Below are 27,841 nucleotides of genomic sequence, written 5' to 3'. Positions count from 1 at the left end.
GAATTAAAAAACTAAATTTTTATACTGCTCACTTAAATATGCGTTAATAAATTTTATGGTTGCTGTGTTTTATGCAAACTTGTGCGTAGGCATTACGCCATTAAAATAAATAGCTTTGGTAATAGAATGTTCAATAATAGTCATCGATAAAGTAATTTCACGTTTCTTATTGGAAGAAGGATCAAAATTTGTAATTGTAGCCTGGAACATAAAGCACACCTTTAAGTGCATTCGTAAATAATATTTACATAAATGGACTTCGGCAACGTCCCAGTGTTGCAGGTGCGTCAGTGGACCACTTTGAGGTGAGGTAAACTCATAGGTCTAAAGATAAGTTAGATAATTAAATTCTCAAAATTAAGCATGCACTTTATGTCATATGAAACCAACTTTGCTAAAATTTCTGAAAACAAATATATGTAGCAAATAGGAATGATTTATCGAAATACGCATTAGTACATGTTTATTTGGGTTTTATTTATCCTCAAATGTGTTTCATTGTAGAGAATTATAATAATATATCCGGATGAAATGTTTGTCCTAAAAAGCAAAATATGTGCATTGCAGTTTTTGTCGCTATTATCATGAACAACTTGCTAGTTGATTTCAAAGCAATTCTCGGAAGCCAACGATTACATAGTTTGCTTTAGTTGAATTGAATTAAATAAATTAAATTCCTATAAAATTTGAGCAATTACCATATCACAAGTTGTGATATGGACCAGACATTGATTAGCTTCAATGCAATTTATTACTATTTACTGAACAATCCTGCTTTTAATTCTTGGATATACATACGCTAGACTGGATGTGCATTAGATAACTTATTTTAGCCATTTTGCAGAAATTGCTCATTGAATAAACAGCCAGCCAGTATTTGATAAGTTGGAGAATACAAATTATGTATAATGTATGTATGAAAGTACATCGTTCGTGTGGTTGGAAGAGGATTAGCTAATCCAGCAATAAAGTTACAAACGCATCACTATTACTGCAGATTAGCAGACATATCCTTGGTTCTATGGCTTTGTTAATAATTACTTGTATGCTAATTGCTGATTAAGGTGATGTTACAGGTCAACCGAGTGCAATCTAAAATGCATAACATATTTTTTACAACTTAAAACTTGTAAGCATTTTATGAGACTACTTAATTGAGAATCATGACCATTGACGTTTCTCGTCAAAGATTAAATGTCAAAAATTAAATTAATTAAACTCTCACATTACTAACCCTGTATGATTTAAGAAGTGTTTTCGGATGATATTTAACTCAAATTACAAGAGCATTCTCCTTAAAGCTCTGGATAAGACAGTTTGTCAGCATGTAAAATGAGACACTACATCATCATGATCGTCTAACAAACTGCAAATTTCTAGGGAAAGGTAGAAAAGTTGGTTTGTCTGTCGAAAAAGTATCCCACCCGTCGACATTTTCTTTGAATTTGGTTACTGCCTTGACTGGAATTTCAGTGTCGACGGATTTTCGTTTTGTCTAACAAACAGTTTGTGGATATGTTAATTATTTCTGATTTTGTGCAAGTCAATTGCAGACATGCGGGTATTGGTCTTACAACCCAAAAACATGCAATACTTACTTAGGATTAGTGTCGTACCACACATACATATGCATATATTTAGAACCCTCTAGTGCAGTATTCGTTTAGCTTAAGTCAGGTCAGAATCCTCTTCAAAAAATTTTGTCAGCTGACCCAACTAAATTGGCCCCCACCGGCGAACAACTGGGTCACACATGGGTAAATTTTAACTCCATTGGAGACATTTTTTTCTACCGTTTACCAGACATACCGGTTCCATAAACTGACTCGAGCTGAATATTTTTACGAATCGTTGGTGACAATATGAGATAAATATCATATGCAATGTTTCTGTTATGCTATAAAAAACTACACAAATTTGTCCTTACCCTTTCCGATTTATTCGATTTGGCAATCTCGTGAGGTTTCAGGGTTTGCCAATTATCCAACTACAAACATATGTATATGCATGGGAATATATTAATATCTATGTATGCAGTTATGCAAAAAGGATTTGCAACCTGACCTTCTCTTTCAGGTGCACGTGCAGAAAGTGCCATTTTCTTGCCGTGTGTTACGGAAATAGTCAGTCATATCTGTGTACATGTATGCCAATTCATAAATCCGTAGGAAAAATACGGGTTGCTTACTCCTCCTAATTCTCTTCCTAATTCACTAATTGAATAACAGGGATAGTGAAACCCAAAACTACAGATGTGTTATCGCGAATCAAGTAAAGAGTAATGTGGACTCATTATTTATTCAATAGACAATAGTCCCAGAAACAATAGTGCTAAAATGCCACACATCAGTAGAGTCGGAATCACAAATAAAATGGAAACAGGGAAGAACATTTTTAGCTTCCTCCTAGGATATGTAGGTAACTCCTCTTCCTTGATTGTAGCCAAATATTTGATATTTGTTGACATGTTAATAAAGGATTACTTGACTTGACTTGAAATAGGCAAAATAGTTCTAATTGGACTCATATTGTGATAAACAAATGTTGATCACTTGTTTTCGCATTATGACGCTCACATTAGAATCCATGAATCGATTCAAAATTGTTACGTGGGGCAGGAGACAACAAAACAGAATCACGCGGACATATAATTTGTACCCACTACGATGTACATGCGACAACGTAAGCAGTACGGGACGCATGCATAGATGAATAATTTTAATTTCTGAGATCAAAATATTCCGAAATACAATTTAACCGCTGTATACGTGACTCCAGGCAGAGACATCTGCGCTTTCGAACGATTGAAGCAGGTTTCACATCCTGCCGTCGCGAATATTCTGGCCTTACGCAAAATATATGCATTTGCCAACCAGAAAAATATTGTCATAAGTCGTCCACTTAATAGTCTGAAATTTATTCCTTGCACGGTTCCCTCATCAATTAGATTATTATAATCGGGTTTCTTAGAATGATCAGACGTAAACGGTATATGGGTATCTTTAGACTTTGATCTGTTTATAGGTGTGATTATATCACCTACTTAAGTAAATAACATGGTCATCTTGCCGGTAAAAAGTTGTCGCATGTTGTTTTTGTTGATTTCGAAATGTGTAAATGACTCAATTTGATTGCTTATATATTTGCGTATGCACAATTGTTATGATCAATTGTATGGGTTTTGAATTGTGTTATAATTTTGGTGGGGTTTGTTTAACGACGAACATCACTCAACATTCGATACTCCAGTTTGCAGCACGATTCCAGACTTTGCTGATAATTTTAAAGATAAAGGTGAAGGAATATATTTTTTTTTCAGAGAAAGTCGCAACTCAGTTTCAGTATTTAGTCACATTGTTAATAATAAAAACAAACATTAAACCTGTGTCCTTAACATTCCACCAAAAGAATGAACTCTATTGTGAGACGCCAGCACAGGTACAAAAGCTGTTCGAGGTGCACCATCACAATCTCCAAATAGATCGGTATGTCTGGATGCCTTTTAAATCCTATATATTTTTACAATATTGTATTAAGTGGAAAATAGTTTTCTTCATAACACGGTCTGAATCCCCAGACTGAAGCTATGAACATATATGCGTAGGCAGGTCATTTACTAAATTGTAGAAGAATAGGGGATGCTGCATGTAAAGCGAATGTTTGTCTGTTATTGTGAAAAAATTAAAATTCTATTCTATACTTTTGTCTGCACGCGTGGCATTCTTTTAACCAGAATGAGGTGTCAGGCGCACAGCAACTTCTAACATAATCGGCTCTGATTAACTGTATTAAACTAATTAAAAATTAAATCCGGCATGATAAGGATGTCTGAAACGCTTCAATTTATGGAATCTGGCTGGAAATTTCAGTAATTAACTTAATTGTACTTCAACCGTTAATATAGCTTATGCCATTGTTAGCTTTTTTTGAGAGAAATTAAGCGTTGGGATATATATTTAGCGTACCTGGGGTGAATGATATCGGGTACACATAGATTAAGCTATATTCATTCTGGATTGATACAGATTCTGCTTAACGACCCATCGAGATTTGGTTGCATGGTAGTACGTATGTTGCAATGTGAATACTGCACATCAGGACCCGACCCAATCACCAAAAAGCTTAGGACATGCGATATAAATACAAAAAGCCTCGGCTCACCATATTTAACTGTCTCCTGCCTCAAAGTTTCAATTCATTAGACGTTGAGACCTCTATCCGGCCAGTTGCACCCACAAGAATCCTCCTTAAACCTAATAATTACTATCCACGTCCAGCAATTTAAGTCGTGGGGAAAGTGAGACACGCGTTTACATACGTATTGAGAAAATTGAGATTCACAAACTCACTTTGTCCCAAGTTTATCAACACTATCGTGATTGTGTTATCTACATACTTCGAGTGAAAATATTAATCCATACCAAGTATTCACATACATAAGTTTATTGTCGAGGCCAATTTTCTAAATTGGTCTACGTAGCTTTCACTTTTGTCGACTTGTTTTAAAAAAGAAAACAAAATTCCGTTCACCGTGGCCAAACCTTGTGCAGATTGTGGGGACACGGTTGTTTTTTGACGACTAATTACACCTCATTCATCTTCTTATCCTTCTTCCAAAGGACCTTTAATGGTACAAAAGACGTTTCCGAGAATATCGGTGTCACTCGGCTGTAACGCCGTTTGCTCTGCAATCTTCGTCAAATCAGTTCCAGGTCAACTTCTCGGCTTCCTCCTCCTCGAAGGTGTAAACTGCTCTTTCGAACCGGTAAGTCGTCCGAAAATAAGATTTTGCTGTTTGAAAATTGGAAATGATATGCAACTTTTTAAATGTCAATGACATTCGGTTTTCATCACGGCAACTTCATAAACATCAGAGCGTGTGTTAACGAACAACAAAAGATTAGTCTTCAACGCCAGTAATGAGACAGTCTCCACCGATGTTGCATGTGATTAACCTTTCATCGCCAATGTCAATACTATAATGCGGGCAGGATCGCACCATTATTATTCGTTGATACTATCCTAATCAGTCACACGTTGGTTTGAAGATACTCGACCTTGATCTTTATGCATTATAAATTGTTGTGTACTGTCTAGTGGCATAGATTTGAGGAAGAATATTCAAGCGTATTTTGTCTTGTTTCATTTCGCTAGCCATGCGTCAAAATAGGAAGAGAAGCATTTGTATATTGTGAACAAATGTTTGAATGCTCGATTGTTCCAAGTTGATTATTATGGCAGCACCACAAGTTTGCACATATGTACGTATAGTATTTTTCTATGGGGAAAGATTTGAGAAATTGGTCTTGTTTAAAAGAATTTGACATACTTATTGCGTCGGATAACGGAGGAGCGTCTAAGAAAACACCATAAAATGAAATATGTATAGCTAATAGATACGCACCCCTCATAGGCCATACATAAGTATGCATGTATGTAAGAGTGTAAAGTATATATGTACATAAGTCAATACAAATTCATTAATCATGCAGACAGTCCGTGAAACTTTTTAGTTGCAATTTTTAATGAGGATAAAAAGTGCATGAGATGCATGAAAACCGAGACAAATGAGGATTCCCGATCATTGTGAAGTTGAGACGAGACGGGAGCCCATTATGGTTCATTGTTGCTTTGATGATTTGATGAAGCCTAGTACACATGCGTGTATCACGACATTAAAATTCCAGATAAAACTGGATTTTAAATTCCCGAACGAACTACGACGATGTGGTTGGACAGATAATGAGACATTACGTATTACAGAAATCACAAACTCCATTATACCGGCGTCACTTATCACAATAAAGATTAGTTCTCTTATAATTTAGCAGAAGGGAAATTAAGGATTACACCGTAAAAATTTAAAGTACAAACAATGAAGTCAATAAAACAATAACCATGCAATAATAAAGTTCATGGTTAACTTACATGTGTATAATGAAGCATATTAATTATTTCCAAACTATATAAAAATGCAGTTATTTACAATGCACATATAAATATGTATGTTTATATGCATGACTATACCGTGTATTTTTATGATTATAAACGCAGGGTTAGCGTCCTTCTGCATTGTCGTCACTATACCCTTACACACAATACAACAACTTAAGGATGGTACAAGCACTTCAACTCAGTCTTCAAAGGCGTGATTCAGTAGACTCTGCAATTTGGACTGCCAAAAACGACACAATGATGACGACGACCCCACCACAGAATGAACAAGTATGCTTGGACGTGTCCGCCCTGCCCGGCTACGTTACCCAACCCCACCAACGACGCACTTCTGTGGGGATCGTCGTTGTCGATGTTTGCAACGAACCATTCGTCGTCGAAAGCGATGACACTGAAATTGTCCAGGATTCGCCCACCCCTTCTTGCGATGATGGCATTTCTATGAACTTCTCCATCAGCTCGATGGGCGATGAAGGGCGTGGGACGCACGGGGGAGTCTTTGTGACGGAGTCATCTGCATCACTCCCGATTTACGAGTGTAATAATTCTTCCCCGGATCCTAGATCAGTGTCCCGGTCAAGTGTATCACTTGCGACGAGCAGCATTTGTGCAGGCGGAGGAGGCGATGAGAAAGACCCTTCACGGTTTGGAACACCCATCCATCCCAGTTTGGGAGCAGGCGACTCGAGAGCTTCCCTCATTTCGCTGGGCAAACGTCCAGTTCGAAAAGATGAAACGTGGATATCTATTCTGTCCCAAATTGGTCTTCCCTTTCTAATTGCTGGTCTTGGGATGGTTGGCGCAGGATTACTACTAGATTACGTCATGGTATGGAACTGATTTCATAAAATTTAATTCGGATTAACGGTGCCCAAAAGTTCACCCTACTGAATCGTACTATTATTTCAGACCTGGCCCGTATTTATCGACATCGGCGAATTAGGTATTACTTCCTTTAGCCAATTATATGCGTGTCAATAATGTCATTCTGCATCGATAATTATTTTCTTGATCCAAAAATTTATTATCCATAATGGCAGAAGTACATAAATTTAATTTTGGTTATTTTTTTATTGTTTAGTCATTTTGGTCACACCCCTTTTAGGTAAATTGTTTTAATGATAAACAATATGTATTTAAATTTATAAATGTAAATTGTAAATTTTTGTAAATTCAAACTCTTATTAGGATTGAAAGGAAATCTGGAAATGACTCTGGCAGCGAGATTGTCAACGCATTCCAACATTGGGAATTTGGATAAAGCTACTGGTAAAAAGTGGACAATTTGTAGTGGGAACTTGATTCTAGATCAGGTAAATACATAAATTACGTATCTTAAGTTAACGCTTACTCAAATATAGAAAACTAATTCTAACGTGAAATTTTACTATAGTTGCAAGCGATTGTATGTGGTTTCTCCGCATCTTTAATTGCTGTGACCATTGGGTACACCTTCACAGGAAAATTTGACCCTGACCATATGAGCTTGGTTGTGGTATCGAGCGTACTAACTGCCAGCATGGTCTCCTTGATTCTGGGTTCAACCATGATCTCTGTCATACTGATTTCAAAAAAATTCAAAATTAACCCAGACAATGTCGGTACGTTGCATTATATAATAAGTAAATATTTGAATACTCTAATGCGTCCGCCCGTATATTTATTTAAGAATTAAAGAGTACGTGTTAATAATTAACACGTGTTAATAATTGTCATTAAAAGCAATTATTTATAATTATTATAATTAATTGCTTTTAATGACAATTCCAACAGCGACCCCAGTTGCTGGTTCACTGGGAGACGTTGTCACTTTGGGGATGCTATCATGTTTTGCCAGCCAACTGTACAGGTGGCATCAGGGTAATTTCAAGTTCACCTTGAATCATGAAATCATGGATTTTAAAATCAGTATATTTTATCTGTAGATGGTTTTGCTTGGATCCCTTATGTTATAATTGCCTTCTACCTCGCTTGCCTACCCGTTTGTTTCTGGTTGGCATTCCGCAATGAGTACACCAGGCCTGTGACCATATCCGGATGGGTTCCCTTACTCGTTTCAGTTTTAATCAGCACGTAATGCAAAACTTGTCTGACTTATCTAGATAGATACCTTGTGAGCATAAAATCACTAAATACTGAATGCAATTTTAGGGGTGGGGGAATTCTGTTGGATTTGGCCTCAGCTAGATTCCCTGGAGTGGCGCTTTATCAGCCAGTAATTTTTCAAGCTCATAATTAATTTTGAATTGAAATTACCAAACATAGCACAAAACAGCTCAAATTGTATTTTAATTTTATTAGGTGATTAATGGAATAGGCGGAAACTTGGTCAGTGTTCAAGCCTCGAGGATCTCTTCGTATTTGCATGGACATTGTGAAAAACGACTGTTGCCGGACAATAGCAGAGTCTGCGAGACTCCGTTCTCAGTCTTTATGGGAAAAGGTGAGCAGTTAGGAGTAGGACGATAACCAATTTTAATAACAACCGCACACACAATGTGAGGATTAATTAACATTAATTTTCTTATTTCAGGAATAAATTCAATGTCGGCAAGACTTTTGCTGTTGCTTGCAATCCCTGGTCATTTGTTGTTTTCTACCGTGGCCCATTTCGTTGCCAGCAATGATGATACAAATTACGGTCCTGTGTTTTTAGTGATTTACGTAGCAGCGGCAGTGACGCAAGTATGTCCTTCCAAAATAATAATTTCAAGTTTCTGATTTTGTTCAGAGTACAAAAGATGATTGTGTCATTGCAAAAATTATCTGCAGGTAACAATGCTTCTCTACATTGCCAAGGTTCTAACAAACCTGTGCTGGGTTCGAGGAATTGACCCCGACACTGCGACAATCCCTTATTTGACGGCATTAGGGGACCTCTTTGGAAGCTCGCTCTTATTTGTTGCGTTTGAAGTACTATTGTTATGCGGACAAGTTGCAACAACACAGTAATGAAATATTGTTTTAGTTCCTGATTATACGTTTATCACAGTTATGCATGTTGAATGATGAGAGAATATAATAATTATTGTTATGCAGTACGTGTATACCTATACCTACATATTTACATACATAATATGCATATATATAGGTAAATAACTGATATGTTATCCAACTACAAGATTTTTCCTTTATTGGAAATTTTATTAAAAAAAATACTTTTTGTATTTGCAAAATTATTCTTATTGTGATATGAATTCATGCTAATTGTAAACATAAAAATAAAACATTTTAAAAACAAAAACTAACTAATATCATTTGTTTTAGCTACTTGCGGCTTGAATTAATTGATTTAAAGATACAGGAATCCACATTTGCCCATCGCGTTGTAGGAAAATAACATTAGCGTTAATGTAAATCATAACTCTACCGCACTTATAAACTTGCTTCCCTTCGTAATATCTATTAGGAACCGGGATAAAAATAAGTCCAAGCTCTTCGCACTTCATCTGTACAAGTTCCTTAAATCCATGAGGGACTTGAGCAGTTAGTCGCATTGCATCAACCATAAGTTCGGGTGGCTTAGAATGTCCACTTAATTGAGCTTGTGCTTGCTGTTGTTGAGCTAACGATGCCCGATTTAGGATAAAGCTGAAATCCATAGGTTGTCCAGGCCGTTGCATTGCAGCTCCAATTATTTCTAATCCTTTTTGAAGATTTTCTATTTCACCAAAAGAAAATGAAATTCTTAACAATTTCAAAACAAAAATTTCTATCAAATATAAGAATTCACAAAAACTTACCCATTACAACTGGATCTCTCATTAATTGATCTTTAAATAGTCCTCTCCACCAGAGATACCACTGGCGTACATCGTCATAGTTTGGAACTTGATTTAACCAACTGGCTAAAAATTGGAGCCATTTTGGAAAAAACATTGTTTCTAAAATATTAACAATGCATTGTATGGGAAGCATATCAATCCATTCCATCACCCAGTTCCAAGGATCTATAAAATGCAACAAACACCAAAATTTTAACATGTTAGCTGTCACACAAAATTACTAAGTAATTGATCTTGTTAAACTTACCTAGAATTTGGTGAATTGGATTTATTACGAGCTCTTGCATTGCTAATTGAAGTTTGGGAACAATATTTTTCATTAAGAATGTGTCCATTGCTCCTTTAGAAAATACTGTGATCCAAGGGGTTAATATTTGCTTTGCAGACACATCGCTAGGATGCCATTTGCCTAAAGCATTTGCTAATTTCGCCCGGATTGTAGGGTACACGATTTCCAATTTTGTACCTACGGAATAGTGTAACATTATTTGTTCAAAATATTAGGTACTATAATTTGCTAAAAAATATAAAATATTATATTCAATAATTACCTAAATGTGGAAGCCAAGGGTGAATCCATGCATGAATGGGTACAACATCCGATAAAGGGTCCCAATCTTCGACTGCTTGTGAGAGTGTTGGCAATAAAAGCTGGTCATGGATAATTTCCAATAGCCATAGTGGAAGAAGTGGCTTCCAAAATTGAATTAGTCTAACCATTGGTTCTGCATTTTTTACTGTCCAACTCCTAACGAAATAATGTAAATTATTGCATTTGAAACTACTTATATGCTCTTATGAAAATTTGACAAGAAGATTATACTTACGTATTTGCCTGCCTAATACATGGCATCCATGTCTCCCATAAAATTATTTCGTACTGTTCAGTCTGAGATCCTAAGAGTGATGCCCAATCGTTCAAGAGTTGAAGAGGATACTGCGACATTTCAAGTGGTTTCCAGGACTTTAGTGCCTCTTTAATAAGTGGAATAGCCACAGCAGGTACCAAGGCATAAAGTTGATACAACTCCCATTCTTCTTCGAAATCTCTCTAGATAATTATAAACAAATCACAACCGTTATTATTATTATTATTCACATTTCATTTCTGTACTGATGATCCAGACCATCCGCACGCTAAACAATTGGACAAGAAACATACCTTCAATTTTCCTAACAATAAAAACGAGCTATCAATGTCCAAATCAGTCGCATTGCAAATGCTCTGCATTTCTGTCATAATTTTTTCCATTTTAAAAATCATGGTCTCTTCTTCAGTAACAGTCTTTTTCAGGTCATCCAATTCCTCAGCTAAGGTAACCTTCCTATCTGATGCGTACTTGGCTTTCTTGTCATTCTTGAATATATCCTACACAAAAAATAAGGTTTACATTAAAATTAAAATTAAAGTTCGTAAAACTTGAATTTCTCCAAACTTACATATTCGCAGCTTTCTTTTAAAAGTTCTACATTATGCACTAATTCCGGAATGTCGAATTGAGATTTTATCGCCAATCTACTAAATCCTTCGTCTCGCTTTGACTCATCAGACCACTCTGATTGTGGCCTTTTTTGCTGCCCACCGATTGCGTGGTATCCACTCAAAATCCTTTGCTCTGGTCCTGTCAAGTCTAGAACTTTGACTTTTGCAAGGTGTCTAAATATTACACAATAAAAATTAAACATTACATAGCATTCATAAAGATCATGCTATATTATGTATGCATATAATTACCCAGCATCAGGCCTGACGCGTATTTGCTTTTGTTCTAGGACTTCTTCAGCAGTTAAATATTTGTACTCAACCTTTTCTTTAAGTTTATTTACTCTTTGCCATTTGGGTTCAGATGGACCTGCTATTTCTTTATTAGATTTATTATGCTGGGCTGAAACTGGTTCGGAAGCAGGAGCAGTCTTTTTTTCCTTTCCATATAGACCTGTAACATATGACCAGAATATTCGATAAAGTAATTGCCCCCGTAATTGCCCAGTTTTTTTTTGTCGGCACAAAAAACGATTTATTTAAAGTAAATCGCGTACCTATTGCTCCTCGTCCTTTCCTAACATGAGCTTCAATTGGGGCGCTGATTCCTTGCAAATCCTTTCCAAGCCCCTTCCCTGGTTGAAACCCCATACCAGCCAACATTTTAGCTCCAATACCGTACATCTCGAAACCTTTTGCCCCTGCCCCAAGAGACTGCTTTCGCATTCCTGCAATCTCCAATCCCATACTATTAAACTTTTGTTCTTTCTGGGACACGAATTGAACTTCCTCCTCTTCACTAAATTAAACACGAAAATTATTATGTAATCGAGCACCACAACAATAACGTAATAATACGTACGATAATGGTTGCAATAATGTAATAATTATTTGTGACCCTTGCCTTGACGAATCTGTGACGGGGATATCGTTATCCATTGCTTCGTCGTCTTCCTTTTCATCGATTGACTTGGTCTCATTCTTGTCTGGGTTGAGAACTCCAGCAGAGACGAAAGCTTGACCTCCTGTGTAGGAACTTTGACCTCCGCCACGCCCACCCCCTCGTCTGTTATTACGCCGCCCTCCTCTTTCCTCATCCTCTTCGTCACTATCCTCGCCCCCAAACACCCCTACGATAAACAAACATAATCTTTGACGCACCATACACTACGACAATTAAATCTTTAGCGTACTATATTTCATATTTTGTTCTTACCATAAATCATTTGTTTTTTAGTAAACTTTTTTTGAAACCGGTTGGGGTTGAATTCCGTCTCCAAATCAAAGTCTGTCACTTCGAAACTCTCTTTCTCGTCGGATGACATAATGTTGACTTGCTTTTAGTTTTGTTGATAAAATAAAGAATTGAAAGAATTGTGATGAATTTTATTAATAACCAAATGCAGATGAATTGTCTAACGTTTTTGAGTTTTATAGTTTGCTCCTAACTCCTAGGATAACAATACGAAAATTTGGCTGTGCGGGTTGCAACCTGGGGTAAAAGCTGCATAATAGTCTCACCAAAAAAATATTTTTCTCAACTTTCTCCTCAATGTCAAATTGACATTGTCAATGCAATTTGTGTATTACGCTGGGCACTACTATGGACCTACTTAAGAAATTTTAAATGATATCTTAGAATCATTTTAGTGCTGTGATAACCCAAGTAAATAAATTGGTGCAAATCATGTGTCCAGCGACTAATCAAACTATTTACAAAAAATCTGCTTTGGGTGCATACAATTTGCTAATCAACTATTCATTTAATTTTGTAAATATTGGATTATGCTCACACAGCTTCCAGGAAACTATAAGACTCGTTATCAAGAACCACAATTTCATCATTTTTGTATAAGGCAGGGAACGCATGTCGTCTTTGAGCCACCTTTTCATATATTTTTCGTTTAACTTGAAGATCTGCAAGCAGATGAGAAAAGTTTCCATCTTTCGCCAAGGACCGCATGTACGGCCATTGAAGCTCTTCGAGTTGATGACTTTTACTAAAACCAATCTGCTTGTCGATGCGGTATTTCTTCTCAGCCTCCAATTCTGCCAACATTACCGCTTCCGTGGGTAGACTTGCTTTCCCTTCAAGTAATTTTACAAAGTAGCGCATCTACAGACAATTGGGAGGAAAGATTCATGTAAAATTTTATTCTTAAATGCTGTAATCTCCTTTGAGTTTGAATTACAACCTGACAATCGAAGAGCATAAATGGACAATTCCTGAACGGCAGTCCTATCAAAGCCATAGTTGGATAGGAAATATTTATCATGTGTCGATACAGAGGAGAGATGAATTTCCCATTTTCTATTCGAAGGCATGACTCTTCGGGAGTTAAAAATGGCAGATCATATTCATATCCTGTTGTAAAATATAAAACAGTATAATTCAAATATAAAAATTTGTTTATGGTCATGATCAATAACCAGTGCAAATAAGAATGACATCAAAATCTGATATGGTTCCATCTTGGAAGGTCACACTGTACCCGTGGACATCTTTTATGGGTGGTTTCTGTGAGATTTTGTCTGGCAGATTTCCTGTGTATGGGGGTCGACGAAAACTGAATGTGATCTGAAAATTTTAAGAACGATTTTTAATGTATTTACGTATCTAGTAAATAATCTTGTAGATTACAGTTTCTTAACGGACCTGCGACACTAGGTTTACAATTTCTAGCATGATATCAATTCCAGATGGACCACATCCATAAACAAGAACATTTTTACCTTATTCAAAACGCCAAAACAAATATTTTATTTTAAAATAAATATTAATGAAATTAAATAATTAAATTTATTTAGAATAATTAAATTAATAATAAATAATTAAAATAATTACAAATACAAATTTTTACCGGTGAATGGTTCTGGAATTCTGTACTCTCGGCTGTACATTAGTTTCCCTTTGAATTCATACAATTGCTTTGGGCCTGGAATCAATGATGTGTTAAAGTGTCTAAAATTTTTAGAAAATCTTGAAATATAGTTTCTCTACATAACCTTATTATTAACATACTTAGAGTAAGCATTGTACCCATTGCAAATGGCGACTGCATCAAAATATTCGATATTTTTCTTAGAACTACGTTCGTAAGTAACTTCCCAAAGAAGTTCTTTATTGGCTGTACATTTTGCATCTACTTTCTTCACAGGTCGTATATGGAGAACTTTTGTATTAAACTAATTAAAGTATAAGAATATTATTACTTCTCTCTTAATTTTCAACATGTAAATAATTACGTGAATGTAATCCTTTAGAGAGAATTTGTCGGTAAATGCAGTAAGAAAATTGAGCACTTCATAGTGCATCAAAAATGAATTCTTCTCAGAATTGTCAGTGTCAAAGGAAAAATCCAAGAACCCCATTATTTGCTTTGGAAGATTGGTCCTGAAATTTAGGAGTGTCTCTTATGGAATCCATGTTTTTAAAGATACTGAAGCAACAACTGAAATAATTTGTTCAGTATAATTTGTGCATACTTGAGCCCTTTGTAGAGTGGAGTGAGGCCGTCATCCCTCCAAATTCCCCCGATATCTCCAGCACTCTCGAACACGGTCCCCTCGAGCGTCTCACTGGCTGCAATGTGTCGAATTGCTGCAAGTCCTGCTGCACCCGCTCCAACCACACAGACGCGTTTTCTACCCACCTCGTTAACTCCAAAGACTTCCATTTTGGCGAAATAAGATTGCAGCCAGTTGGCCAAACTTTGTCAGGAATTAATTAGCAGATGATTATTCAACAACTAATCATATGAAAAGGGTTAAAGTTACATTAACATTTGCTGAACTACTATTCGTCTCACATCTTTACTTATGATGTGTGACTGATTGTTACTGGTTTGTCATATATGAAATGTATGCTGTGCATGTTTAACAAAAAATATTAGAATTTTTCATGTTTTTGATTCATCCAACCAATTCCAATTGTAATATTGTGTAGGCGAAAGCAGTGAAAGCAATTTTTGTGAGACTGGAGAAATTCTACTGCTTCTTGCCCCAATCGAGCCGCACGAACTCTTCATTCATTCTCTCTACATTCCAAAGTTGAATGGAAATTGAAAATACAAAAGCATAGCGTGCGTGTCAACGATAGAGTTTCAAAATTTTTAGAATTAGAAAGCTCTTTTGGAGATAGTTTAAGAAATGGAGATGCCTTCAGTGCTTGCAAAGGGGTTGGACAGCCTGCATTTGGCAGATGTCACTTCGAAAGTTCCATCGGACAACGCCGTAGTGGAGGCGGCCGTCGACAGCAAACTGACCGAGATTGAAGGGTCTGACACGGTTACATTCAATCCCCCCGTCTACCTTCAGCGATATGCAGCAGTACAGGAAATATTGAAAACAATGTTCTCTGAGCCATTTAATCTCGACTTGGAGAACGGAAGGACCGTGATGGAAGTCGGATGCGCTGAATATGGAATGCACATTTTCTTGAAAAACATTTTGGAGCTGGGAAAAATTATTTATTTGGACATTGACGAGAAACTTTTGACTGACGTAATAATGGTTCTCAAATTTGGCATGCTATTTATATCTGTAGTGGTGTTTACGTTATGTAATTCTAATTTTTGTTTTATGTATTAGCGGAAGGCAAACTTGAGACCCTTTCCAGCCGAATATTTGCAACGACCCACTCGACCCAAACCTCTCGTTATTGAAGCTTACGCCGGAGACATAACATATGTAGACACACGGATTGTCCAGGAAAACCCGGAAGTTTGGGGTGTAATAGCAATCGAATTAATCGAGCATTTACATCCAGAAGTCTTGAGAGGTTTCGAAATCAGTGTATTTGGAGTCATCAATCCCGAAATTGTGGTGGTATGGTGTTATTCTCTTATTTTTCTTACCCTTCAATAGTAAAGTATTGTATTATATGTATATAATCATTGTTTTTCTCACCAAATGTAGGTGACAACGCCAAATTCAGATTTTAACGTTGTATTCAATCTTCCGCCTGGCAAATTTCGACACTGGGATCACAAGTTTGAATGGACAAGAAATGAATTTAAAACTTGGTGCGACAAGATATGCACTGAATTTCCAGAATACGATTACTCAGTTCATGGTGTTGGCGAGGGACCACTGCCTGATACTGCACCCCTTGGATGCGTCTCGCAAATGGCAGTATTTACAAGAAATAGCAGGGTCCCCCAACGCACAAATCAAATTCTACCTTCCAAAGATAATGCATACAAGTTGATAGAGTCTGTGATATTTCCAAACTATATCGAAAAACGCACCTTAGAACAAATCGTTGTAGATGATGTAGACTATTTAATCTGTCACTGTTGGCTAACCAAACGCAATATTGAGAATTATATGGAAAATGATATTTACGAAGTTATATACACAATGAAAGAAATTAAGGACTTGCTGCCAACAAAGTCAACAAATGTGCAGTCTGTCGATGAAGAATTTATAAAGTAAAAATCAGAATCACACTCATACTATAATTATGCCTAACATTACCTTTGAGGTTTAATTATTTAATTTGTCTAGGACTGCTTTAATGAATGCGAACAAATATGAGATTTGCATCATTGATGGATCTTCCTGCATTCGGATTGCCATTCCTCTTTGGGACCAATGTGAGCAAGACGAAATGGATGAAGAAGAAATGCATGACGTGGAGGAAAGTAAAATTAGTATAAATCAACAGGACTCTTCAAGTGCAAGAGATATCGATGCTTATGATTCATGGGAATAAGCAATTTTTGTTGGATGAACGGACAGGGTTAATTCATTAAGCAGTTATGCGAATCAATTTATTTATTAGTTTCAAATAGCTGGTTTGATTTATTAATTGTATAAAATTTTATTATCGTTTAAAAAAACGTCAACCGTATATTACAGTATTCATACAATAAAGTTAAACAGAAAATTGTATAATATAAAAATCTCCTCCAGCTAGTGTCCTGTTGGAAAGGAACCCAAAATAGATGCTACATACGTTCCCTCGTTGCACTGTGATTCTCTGAATCAGAAACGATTTAGTTCAAATAATTTATCGTTATGGTTTAATATCTATATCTATAATATCATATCTATTGCAGTCAAAATCACGCAAGAGTACCGAAACCAATAATGAAGGTAAGATTAGTAAGTAATTCATTAAAATTTTTAATAGCAGCGGTTATTCAATTTTCTTTATTTCTCCGTCCAGGACCTGGCGACTCAAGTTCACTGGATAGTGTCCGTGTTCAAACTTGAGGTCTTCCGATAACTCCTCAAACACAACAGGCGGAATCCCCAGCCACGCCAACCGGATTGATCTTTTGATTTCCTCCTCCGAGCACAACGAAAGCCATTGCCACTCCATGTGATGGTTTAGTATATCAAAACTGATCCCTTTAGCTCGGAAGCGCATATGTAGGAACCCATGCAACTGCAAAAACCAGAAACATTTCAAATTAATATATTTAGAATTTCTGGTAAATATAAAAACAAATAGTACCAAACGAAGGGCCTCCTCCTTTCTCGCCAGGGTCCTGGTTGGAAAGTTCGTTGTGGATATGCGGATTGCAGTGCGGTTGGTTCTGATGGACTTGTTTATGCTACTATGTGGGTGTCCATTATGGTAGTCAGCCTCCTGCTCTTTGCTGTTTGCCCCAGTATAGCACCCAATCTTCTGGGATTCGTCCTGTCTCTTGATGACCTCTCGACACATTCGGCGTCCACTCTTGGTAGCATCAAACTCGTCATTGCTGGTTGTTATCACAGTGTAGACCGTGTGAGTCGGATCATAGGTTGCGGTCTTCTCTTTAAACTCTTGGAATCGTCGATCCACCTCCAAGATAATGTCGTGTGGGTTTATGGGGCGAGGGATTTTGACACTAACGACGCCAGGTTCTGGTTGACTTTTGTCACTCCATTCGTGGTCTTCAGAGGAATCTGTATCCATGTCTTCATCGTCGTCGTCGTCCTCAGATCCTGACTCATCGATATCCATTTCTTCTTCATCTTCCTCGCTGTCAACATCTGCGGATGAGCCAGTACCTGGGCGATCGTCATCCTCCTCTTCCATGCCTCGTCGACGTCTTGTCAAATCGATCGTCAGGTCACTCTTCCAGTCAGGGTGTATGTATGCATTACAGTTTGGATCAACACATCCTTGTTTGAGACACAGAAATGTCACTCCCTTTACCCCGCGCCTGATAACCTGTCGGATCTTATCATCGCCTACTTCCACCATCTCTTGACGTTCTCTCCTTTGGTTAAGAACCTTGTACTGGGGGACGCCAGGGACTGGTTCAAACTCCGCATCCGTTAAAGCCATTTCCTGCAAAAAAGAAACATGTAGTTCATTTACATCATTCATTATTGTGCTTAAATTAAATTAAGACTCACAATGTACTTGGCTTCCAATTGACGAACTAGTTTCATTCGCTCTTGAAAGTTTCCTTCCACATATCGACGTCCGAAAAAGACAACGTCCAGGAACTGGTCATGACGGTTGGGGTGGGGCTGTCGAAGGGGGGAGTCTATATCCATATCACGATGATGAGGATGAACATCCACAGAGATGCTGCCCATATCTCGGCCGAAGTACAGGCTAAGTTCCTCGGGGTTTTCTGTAATGAAGTTGAGAATGTCCTGGCCCCTGTGGTACTTGGGACCCAGAACTCCCGCTACATACACACATGAACCATTAGCAGCATATACGTCAACTGATTTTCTCATTCGAACGGTTAACCACTCAAAGATCCACTCCTGTTCTTGTTCTGAAGTTGGATGACCCAGATCCCTGGGAAGAAGGTCTCTGATGATGAACCCGTTGCCAGGAATTAAAGGAGATCGTCTTTCCTTGAACCCCCGTCTGTGTATTAAAAAGTTGTACTTAGTTATGCACATAATTATCTAAATTTTGATGTCTTTGTGTAACGTACCTAAGAGGTTTCAATAATGGTACCAACGCATGACGGTATCCGTCATGACGATTTAGTTTCGAGGCGGAGGGGAAACTTTTTGAACACAGCTCGCACTTGTACCTCATTGTCCGTCGTCTTGAAGTACAGCAGTTCTGTAAAAATGATAGACATGTATCCAGGTCCTGGTTTATTGTATGCTGGTCGTATACCTTTGTATTTGCTTATCGCGAGCTTCAAACTCGGGTTTTTCAGCATGGTTTGCCATGTGATCATCAAGACATTTCTTACTAACAAAGAAGACCTCGCATTGTTCACATTTCCACGTGTACAAGGGTTGCTGGTCTCGAGTACTGCATAAAAACAAAAACCATCATAATCAATTAATATCCAGGTCCTGGAGGATGACACATTAAACTCGCATTTTAAACTGTAATCTATGTCTCCATTCTTTGATAGTACCTTTCGGAAGCAGTGTGTCGACGAACTTCATGGCTGCATCTCTCCTGAACTGTCGTGAAGACTTCCTCGCAATCTGGAGCTGTGCAAAGATAAGTTCTGACCCCATCAACCATTACACCAAAACTGTCAATTAAAAATTTAATCTCAATTGTGCATCAAAATACGAGTAATATATATGGTTAATTAAAATTATGACCTTACTTGTGACGAGGGCATCTGCCATTTGTCCTTGCTTTCATATGTCGATCCCTATTGAATTTCGTACTAAAAGATTTCCTACAATAAGGACAAACGAAATCCCTGAAACAATTAAATTAAAACTACAAGTAAGGACCTGGAAGCAAGTGAGTAATAATAATAATTATTTGCTTACCCGGCCATGATCATAAATTATAAACCTAAATATTTACAACTAAAAATAGTTTCTAAACTAGTAACAAATGATTAACACTATGAGCTGGAGTTAAATGTACTCAACAGCGATAAATTGGATTAATTGAAAGCAATTTGATTAATTTTTTGGAATTTTTCGAGAGGAGAGCAAGTTTTTGGAAACTGAGATTTCTGCATGAATGCTGAAGATTGCTTGTCTGATGTCTTTGTCAGTGACGTTGGAATCATCATCATCATCACTGCCCACCACCACCGCCCCGCGAGAATCTCATCCAGTTGAGCAGAGCAAAAAAACACGAGTCAACAAAATCCGCTCTCAAATATAATAAGTTATTATACAAAATTAAAAAATGAATAGTCGTTGTAGTGAACGTGTGGATTTTAGTGACCAGTTTCCTTGCGAAATTTGGGTAAGTGTGATTATCGTGTATTTGTTTATGTTGTTGATAGCCAGGACATGGAGTCAGGGTTGTTTAACAACAATTTCGATAAGGGGTTAGGAAACGTGGGCAAAAAAAATTAAAAATTAAAAAGTTGAAAAAATGAAATCACTAAGGGATAAATCACTAAGGGCAGGTTCACACGGCCCGAGTCAGAACTTCTGATAACTGGTGATGGTGGCTAGAGAGAATGGAGAATATGACCCGAGAGTTCATGCAAAAGTTCATTCTCTCATTAATTGCACAAAACAAATTTTATTCAGAAAAACACATGCTGTGTAAAAAAAATTCAAGTCAATAGCATAAGTTTAAAGAAAGTTATCGGTGTGACATACAGACGTCGAACAAAGTACATAAGCCATGATCCTAAAAGCTGGGGGGCCCCCAGCTTTTTTCAATATTTAACAAATTTAAAAAAATGCCCACGTTTCCCAACCCCTTATCCGATTGTCGTTAAGCAACCCTGACCTGGAGTTATGTTGGGAAATAAATTCATCAATTTGTTTGTTTCTATCGTTTAATTTCCAGGAAGTTGTACAAAAGTGGATCGCAAGGCCCAAGGAGGAGGAGCTGCTTTATTTTGTAGGCGTCGTAGGGCGTGACGTAGCCATCACGGGTTTAGAACGCCAGGAACTGGAAACTCGTGGTGTTAAACTAAGCAAGTTTTTAATAAAGTGTGCATATTTTGATAATTTTATTCAGTATTATTTAGTGTAATATTCGTTACAGGTTTTTACTCGTGACTTTGATTTTTTTCGCCAATGTAGTGAGATTTTTCGTCGATTGGGGAAGTCGCATGTGTCAAGCGGAGACATAATTCTGATGAAAAGAGAAGGAGACAGGCTGGGATTGATGGAGAAAGAAATTGATTTTGTCGTAAGTTAGATGCATCCATTAAATAATAATAACAAGAATGAATTGTCACATAAATCATAAATATATTTAATTGTACTTTTTATTTGGTTTATTCAGTTTGACAACGTAAAAAGCGAGAACGAAAAGGTGGACATGAAAATCATGCGCCAGGAGCTGGAGGAGGCAATTAAATGTGGAGAATTTCGTCCTGTGACCAATCCGCCATCAATAATCAGCTGGATAAGATGCATTTCCTCCTCGTTGTTGATCCAGTTTGTCTCCAATTTTCTCACAAACCATCGTCGGCAACTTTTTGGTTTCTTAGTTTGAGTGGAGAAATAGTTTCTTTTCACTAGAAGAGATTCTTATTCTCCTACTTATACCAGATACCGCTCTCAACAACGCCACACTTGTCGAAACCAGCCACCACAGGAGAAAGCTTTCCCAGTATGAGTAAAGTTATCACAAATGTGTAAGTCAGCTTCTGGTTCTCTTAATAATCATGATTAATTTTTTGTTTATTTACAAGCAATATATTATTATGTTATGTAAACGTGACAAAACTAAAAAAAAAATATCAAACTTAATAAAAAGAAGATGCAAGAATAACAACACTAATTTTGATATCGGATGAATGACCCAGAGTTTTTTTTCAACCTGACGGTCCAGTAACGTAGAGATTGTTACCAGCATTGATTATCATCATCATGGGTGTGTATGTATTTGTACTGCGTTTGTTTCCGGTCCCATAGGTTCCGCTCTGTCATTGCTTCCACAAAATACATAGCGATGTGAAGTACCAATTCTTCTCTCAGCTATTTGTTATTTGCACATGAGGATTTATGTATAAAGTAGCTCAGCCATAATTTGAACAGTATCCATTTCAACCCCGACGGAGGAGAGAAAGCATTCCTCGAGACAATGAACGCTTAGCAGGGTGGGGGTGGGTTGTGGCTAGATAAAAAATTGAAAATGCCACTATTATCACGTAGCACAATAATAATATACAACTTATATTTGGAGTTGCTGTGACCATTACTTGAGACTGTTCCAATTAGAGTATGGCTTGTACGTATATATGTACATACAGAAAAGTTTTAGATTAGAGTAACGAATAAGTTCCGAGGGATATCGAAACTCTAATAAATACCTACCTTCCCATGGGAGGTACTTGTCTGGCATGAAGGCATTCCCCAGTATTGAAATCTCTTCGATCTGTTCCCCCAGGACAGTGGACAGGGACGCACCTTTGACCTACATTTAACATTACATCATTATAAAAAATATCATCATGTTTTTAGTCACGGCGAATGTGTGGTCGGATCGTGCCTCTGTGATGCCACCCTTTGCCGGGTGCACAGGTGACCAAGATAATTTGACACTTTATCAGTCTTTATCTTTTTAAGGGAGAAGCGTTACCTAGATACTTAAAGTCAAGCAATCGTGGGTGAGGCCGTTACTGGGTTTATATATGGTTATAATATGGTTTACGCCAAAATAAAGATGATTTTGACTTTTTAAGAACTTTGGATTTTTTTGTTGGCTCAAATTAGAAATCTTACAAAAGCTGTAAATTATTGACAACATTTGAAAAAATTGGCATTTCAAAATTATTCCCAGTGTACAAAATATTCCTGGTAGGATGGCTGCAAAAAAGAGCAACGTTAAGACCGTCGCAGCTTCCACCCCTCAGTCTGCTGTCCATTCACTGGAAGAATTAATGGCGACGGAACTGGGACTTGACCCAAGTATCTTGAACAAAGATCACGGCGGGGGCAAACATTTTAACATTGAAAAGTTGTTAAGAAATGGGAAAGGGACAACTCCAGGGGAAAGAAAACGAGAATTAGCTTATGAGGAAGACATCATAGCAGCAGCGTACATGAGAAATTTAACTCATAAATATGGCAATAAAGGAAAATCTGCGAAACAGGTCCTGATCGTTAACATTTGTGAATTATATGCTTTATACAACCCTAAGTTATTAAGTGAAGAACCTTGATAATACTTAATAATTTCAGTATTTTATGGAAGCGTACGATGACGACACCCGAGCAGGACTGGGGCGAGTGGACGAGGAAAAAATTCACCACTATGACGCCAGGGGCAGAGAAATACTACATCCGAATGTCAATAAAGCTGTCGAGCCACCTGCAGCAATTGGCCCCATGACAAATGGCCGTCCTCTTCGGAACGACCCGCCTTGTTCTCCCATAGTGTTTAAAAGCGCTGACGAATTGTTGGGAGATGATGATGAGCAGCAAATGCAGAAAAATAAATCTGCTGATAAGGAACCCTCCGAAGTAAATTTTTGGGCTTCGTTGGACAACCTTGAAAAAGAAGCTGGTGGCTTATCGGAGTCTGAGCTTAGTTGGTGCCCTAGCACGGCCGACCCCCCTCACATCGAGGAGCTCCTCTCAAGGAAAAAATTTGCTGAGGATAAACCGGAGGATTCTAGTTGGTTTTCTAGCTGGGGTGAATCAAAGTACACTTTGAAAGAAGCTGATCTGGACAAGTATTTGGTGACGATTAATTACTACATGATTAAGTTTTCTATTTCTTCGTTTGAGTACAACGACTCTAATTTCTGGTGTTTATGAATGAAGCTCCCTGTGCAAGAAGTTGTTAAATCTGCTTCTGTAAAATTAGCCTGGGTTCAAGTTGTTCAACATTTAGAACATTTCAATGTAAAAGATCCCATAGCGTACGAGATGTATGGAAATGCTTACGAAGAAACGCGAGATTTCATAAAACTACCAGAAGACGATGTAGAAGAATTCGAAGGCGGAAACTGGGAACCAATTCCCATAAAGGACGATGATATTTTCGAAATGGAACCTCCTGAAAAGTTATTTGGCCGTTATTGTGTCTACCAGAATGCTTTACTCCACATGATTGAGCACTTTGAGACGCTCCGACCACTCCTTTCCGAAATCAAACAGTCCTACACAGAAGTGCTGGACAAATGTGAGAAGGAATGGAAGGATTTGGACAAATTGCGACTGGAACAATTACGACTAAAAGAAGTGTATGCTGAATATGTCCGTAAACGAGACAGGGATGGTGATCGAGCCTTGATGGAGGTCAAATTACAGTCCCATGCTTTACAAGAGCATCGTAGGTTCCACATATTGCAGTTGTACATATTATATATATCCCCCTCCTCCGTGATCTTTATGATAAAATAGTAAATGCCATTTACTAAATGGTACTCCTTGTAAATAGTTCAATGGCAACAACACACCCTGCACACGATTCTGGGCGTCTTGTCAAAGTGCGTCCAATTTTTTATACATTTTCTCGAACTTCGTTTAATGTAAATGTGTATGCATAATGTGCATTATTTCAGAATGCGTCACTCCCTCAAGATGCAGAGCAAGGCGGTGGAAAAGACGACGACCATGTACAAGAACAAGGTGGACTTGCTGGCAAAAGAAATTGTAAGTCAACAGGGACAAGCCTTGTACGAGACGAGTCTTCCGGGCAAGTACACCGAGCTGATGGCCAAGTTCAAAAGCATCAAGGACCCCAAAGAACTTCGACGAATATTACAAGCAGCGCGTCGCCAACTAAGAAAAGCTCACAAACAGTACGCCCAACTATTCACTTATATTTGCTTTTATACTTACGAATCGTAAGTTACGATTAGTTATCAATACATTTCATAAGTCTGATCATAATGATCTTTCCATGCAGAATCGTAATTTACGAAGCGGATTACACAGAGTTTTAGTCTCGTTTCCACCCTTCCTGCGTGTGTGGGCATCAACAACAAAACTTTCTCAGATCCTGCTGTCAAATCAAACATTCTCAATTTTGTAATTAGACTGCAAAATCTTTAACGCTTTACTGAACGCGAAACTGAACAATTTTACAATATAAATGTCACACATTAAAGCAGAAATACGAATAAAGTCGGACTAATAACAATTAATAGTCAAGTTGTCGAAGGACGAGTGATTTTAATGACCACTGCTGGTCATTAAAAAGACCTTCATTTCATCCCAATTAATTAAAATTGATTAAAATGGCAATTCACAGTGTGTATATAATTTCTAAATCTGGGGGCATGATATTCAACTATGATCACAATTTTCCAAAAGTTGAGACTGAAAAATCATTCACATTTCCGGTGGATATCAAAGTTGAACTTAGAAACAAGAAAATGGTAGTGGTTTTCGGACAACGGGACGGTATTTGCAGTAAGTATTCAATACTACACTAATTAATTTCAATTAGATCAAGTTAATTATTATTGAAATCAGTTGGTCAGACCTTGCTCTCTGTAAATGGAACTCCTGTGATTGTGGATAAAATGGAAACTGGCCAGGACGTTTTGGAATATTTAAATGAGCCAGCTAATTTTCCGCTAAGGTGAGTGTTAAGATATGCATTTACATGTAATTATGTATGTTATACAAATACGTTGTTTTAACAGTCTTAGGTTTGGACGAACACGGATGACTACAAATGAAAAAATGTTTCTAGGGAGCATGTTCTACCCACTGTACGCAATTTCGAGTCAGATAAGCCCTGAACCCCATTCATCCGGGATTCAAATCCTAGAAGGTATGCAAGTCCTAATTTTTTACAACAGGCAGCAGTAATTATGCCCATTCATCTCGGTTCTTTCAGCCGAGACGTTTAAGCTATATTGCCTCCAAACTCTCACAGGTTCGTATTTATTTCATGTCACAGTTGACATTTCCTGGTGCAAAATCAGTACTGATTATTTTATTGCAGGAATCAAGTTTATCGTCATCTCTGACCCAAAATTTCAAGGAATGGATGTTGTTTTACGCAAGATTTATGAAATATATGCCGATTATGTGCTAAAGAACCCGTTCTATTCCCTAGAAATGCCCATAAGGTGTGAATTATTTAATGAAAATTTAAAACTTTTGCTGGAAATGGTAGAAAAAACCGGAATAACCAATGTTTGATTGAGTATATTCATAGTATTTACGTACATAATCAATATTGTAATATATCTGTAATAAGTTTAATCTACCTACGAACAATAAAACAGACGGATGTTTTATACATTTAATTTCTATGAATAATAAAAAACTAATCCTAAACGTATTAAATGCAATGCCATAAAAAATGCAAAGAGTACTTGAAAATTTCACACTCACTGATATTAATAGTGCACAATAAGTACTGGTTGGATCTATAGTCATTCTTCTGGACTGAAATATGCATTTTGTTGACCTGCCTTTCATGGAGCAGATACAAGTGGTAAGCAGTATCTTATCATCAGATTCGGGGTGAAATGGCTCTAGTTGAAATTTAGAAATTGATAGTCATGCTAGTCTGTAGGACAAGGACAGTTATGCGAATGTATAACCAACACTGGTTCTTCTCGTCAATTCTCAAAAATAAAAATAACCAAATGAATTTCATAAAGAGAGATTACTCATAAGAAAGAGTATTTATTATTTATTACCATTGTATGCATGATATATGACAAAATTATTACGTATGCATTAGTATGAAGTTACAAATGCGCAATTAAAAATGCGTTAAAAATTGATTACTGCGTTCTATCGTCACTGAACTATAAAATCCTAGTAAATACTTAAAATAAGCGCATCAAGATGAGACTCCAAATCCGTTAATTCCAATCAATTATTACGCTTTAAGTTACTACGGCTTATTTCCGAAAACTGTCATCTCCACCAAAAATTTCAAGGCATCATTAAATACATAATTTGAAAACAAGTCCACTATCCCATCACTAAATCGCAAAACTTCGCATGTACCCAGGTGTCCATTGTCATGCAAAATTGGATGATCCAAACCTGTTAAAATGATAAAGCAGAAAGTTAGAAGAAATTTAATTACAACATTTTCATGCACATTACTATTTTAACTATGTAATATGTGACGACTTACGACTACTTTTAGTCCCCTTGCCGAATTGCGATGCATGAATTACATAATTCTGAGGATTCACTACGTAGAGGCGAAGGGTGTAGAAGATTGTGGAATCCGTGGGGTGGTGGATTAATTCCGGTTTCGCCAATAAAATATTCCCGTTGGACCCCAAATCCAGTGATAACTTCCATTTCGACAACCCAACTTGAAATTCACATGAAGGAATACGCCACAAATTTTGTTTGGATATGGCAGCAATACCATTAATTTCCCAAAGAAAGGTATTCGATTGAGAGTCTATCTGAATTTCACAATAATAAATTTAATTGATTACATAGTTGAGAACACTACACTTTATTATATGGTTGTTAATCAGGTGCATCTAAGTTTTTTTACCTTTGACTTGAAGACTTGGACTCCGTTTGGAACTTTAGTTAGCTGTTGATTGCTGTTCACCGGACTGTAATTGGAATTTGTAATTCGGTTTGATGCCATTATAAATATAAAGACCGGTTTAAATGGATTATGAGATGCGATGCGATGCAGTTTCCGGTAGTACGTGACACTTTAAAATGAATTTGATTTTCTTTTTTAAACTTGTCTAATCGTGTACTATGCAGCTTGCAATTGATGTGAATACCATTTACTGATGAGATTTATGTATACATTTCAGAGAGGCTGAATAGAATTGGGATACAATGACTCTGCTAAACA

The 27,841-nt window shown here is 37.2% G+C and overlaps 8 protein-coding genes across 12 annotated transcripts; 4 read left to right on the top strand and 4 right to left on the bottom strand.

Annotated features, from left to right (window-relative positions):
• Positions 1-24: 24 nt before the first annotated feature.
• Positions 25-9,199, top strand: LOC110846481 (solute carrier family 41 member 1). 4 transcript variants are annotated; one of them, XM_035850280.1, is made up of 12 exons: positions 25-305; positions 6,055-6,783; positions 6,865-6,898; positions 7,037-7,060; positions 7,144-7,268; positions 7,349-7,556; positions 7,729-7,815; positions 7,881-8,028; positions 8,107-8,170; positions 8,257-8,398; positions 8,489-8,640; positions 8,728-9,199. In XM_035850280.1, the coding sequence occupies exons 2-12, from the start codon at positions 6,115-6,117 to the stop codon at positions 8,905-8,907; spliced, it is 1,833 nt and encodes a 610-aa protein (XP_035706173.1). In that variant the 5' UTR covers positions 25-305; positions 6,055-6,114; the 3' UTR covers positions 8,908-9,199. The 4 variants fall into 4 exon arrangements, with proteins under 4 accessions (XP_035706173.1, XP_035706174.1, XP_035706175.1 ...); XM_035850281.1 differs by lacking the exon at positions 25-305 and adding an exon at positions 3,256-3,485; XM_022093250.2 differs by lacking the exon at positions 25-305 and adding an exon at positions 4,079-4,765.
• LOC110846816 (tuftelin-interacting protein 11) lies at positions 9,079-12,706 on the bottom strand. The gene is made up of 11 exons (XM_022093656.2): positions 12,440-12,706; positions 12,128-12,353; positions 11,781-12,022; positions 11,476-11,677; positions 11,181-11,397; positions 10,903-11,109; positions 10,568-10,791; positions 10,292-10,488; positions 9,988-10,206; positions 9,699-9,905; positions 9,079-9,616 (listed from the first exon to the last, which is right to left on the bottom strand). The coding sequence occupies exons 1-11, from the start codon at positions 12,546-12,548 to the stop codon at positions 9,219-9,221; spliced, it is 2,448 nt and encodes an 815-aa protein (XP_021949348.1). The 5' UTR covers positions 12,549-12,706; the 3' UTR covers positions 9,079-9,218.
• A 209-nt stretch (positions 12,707-12,915) lies between these two features.
• LOC110847065 (flavin-containing monooxygenase FMO GS-OX-like 6) lies at positions 12,916-15,158 on the bottom strand. The gene is made up of 8 exons (XM_022093910.2): positions 14,710-15,158; positions 14,470-14,617; positions 14,264-14,409; positions 14,085-14,185; positions 13,880-13,956; positions 13,654-13,801; positions 13,419-13,588; positions 12,916-13,339 (listed from the first exon to the last, which is right to left on the bottom strand). Exons 1-8 carry the CDS (start codon positions 14,898-14,900, stop codon positions 13,013-13,015), a joined length of 1,308 nt encoding a protein of 435 aa, XP_021949602.1. The 5' UTR covers positions 14,901-15,158; the 3' UTR covers positions 12,916-13,012.
• An 87-nt stretch (positions 15,159-15,245) lies between these two features.
• LOC110847061 (small RNA 2'-O-methyltransferase) lies at positions 15,246-17,123 on the top strand. The gene is made up of 4 exons (XM_022093905.2): positions 15,246-15,726; positions 15,814-16,050; positions 16,141-16,655; positions 16,732-17,123. Exons 1-4 carry the CDS (start codon positions 15,373-15,375, stop codon positions 16,937-16,939), a joined length of 1,314 nt encoding a protein of 437 aa, XP_021949597.1. The 5' UTR covers positions 15,246-15,372; the 3' UTR covers positions 16,940-17,123.
• Positions 17,124-17,212: 89 nt separating this feature from the next.
• LOC118435088 lies at positions 17,213-19,879 on the bottom strand. The gene is made up of 7 exons (XM_035850283.1): positions 19,761-19,879; positions 19,560-19,682; positions 19,310-19,450; positions 19,119-19,252; positions 18,580-19,048; positions 17,687-18,511; positions 17,213-17,617 (listed from the first exon to the last, which is right to left on the bottom strand). The coding sequence occupies exons 4-7, from the start codon at positions 19,223-19,225 to the stop codon at positions 17,366-17,368; spliced, it is 1,653 nt and encodes a 550-aa protein (XP_035706176.1). The 5' UTR covers positions 19,226-19,252; positions 19,310-19,450; positions 19,560-19,682; positions 19,761-19,879; the 3' UTR covers positions 17,213-17,365.
• A 16-nt stretch (positions 19,880-19,895) lies between these two features.
• On the top strand, positions 19,896-25,181 carry LOC110847303. 2 transcript variants are annotated; one of them, XM_022094228.2, is made up of 9 exons: positions 19,896-20,362; positions 20,921-21,066; positions 21,160-21,268; positions 21,365-23,180; positions 23,269-23,769; positions 23,854-24,364; positions 24,473-24,521; positions 24,597-24,836; positions 24,944-25,181. In XM_022094228.2, the coding sequence occupies exons 4-9, from the start codon at positions 22,890-22,892 to the stop codon at positions 24,978-24,980; spliced, it is 1,629 nt and encodes a 542-aa protein (XP_021949920.2). In that variant the 5' UTR covers positions 19,896-20,362; positions 20,921-21,066; positions 21,160-21,268; positions 21,365-22,889; the 3' UTR covers positions 24,981-25,181. The 2 variants fall into 2 exon arrangements, with proteins under 2 accessions (XP_021949920.2, XP_035706177.1); XM_035850284.1 differs by lacking the exons at positions 19,896-20,362; positions 20,921-21,066 and having other exon boundaries at positions 21,122-21,268.
• LOC110846539 (trafficking protein particle complex subunit 4) lies at positions 25,052-26,347 on the top strand. Its single transcript, XM_022093326.2, has 5 exons — positions 25,052-25,449; positions 25,513-25,621; positions 25,686-25,816; positions 25,883-25,921; positions 25,991-26,347. The coding sequence occupies exons 1-5, from the start codon at positions 25,275-25,277 to the stop codon at positions 26,188-26,190; spliced, it is 654 nt and encodes a 217-aa protein (XP_021949018.1). The 5' UTR covers positions 25,052-25,274; the 3' UTR covers positions 26,191-26,347.
• Positions 26,348-26,647: 300 nt separating this feature from the next.
• Positions 26,648-27,808, bottom strand: LOC110847210. The gene is made up of 3 exons (XM_022094101.2): positions 27,524-27,808; positions 27,146-27,428; positions 26,648-27,051 (listed from the first exon to the last, which is right to left on the bottom strand). Exons 1-3 carry the CDS (start codon positions 27,620-27,622, stop codon positions 26,897-26,899), a joined length of 537 nt encoding a protein of 178 aa, XP_021949793.1. The 5' UTR covers positions 27,623-27,808; the 3' UTR covers positions 26,648-26,896.
• Positions 27,809-27,841: the final 33 nt, after the last annotated feature.

The sequence above is a fragment of the Folsomia candida genome, unplaced genomic scaffold (genome assembly GCF_002217175.1).
Source record: "Folsomia candida strain VU population unplaced genomic scaffold, ASM221717v1 Fcan01_Sc003, whole genome shotgun sequence".
Classification (NCBI taxonomy): domain Eukaryota; kingdom Metazoa; phylum Arthropoda; class Collembola; order Entomobryomorpha; family Isotomidae; genus Folsomia; species Folsomia candida.
The sequence above is the reverse complement of the archived record's forward strand: the minus strand, read 5'-3'. Positions and strand labels throughout refer to the sequence as shown.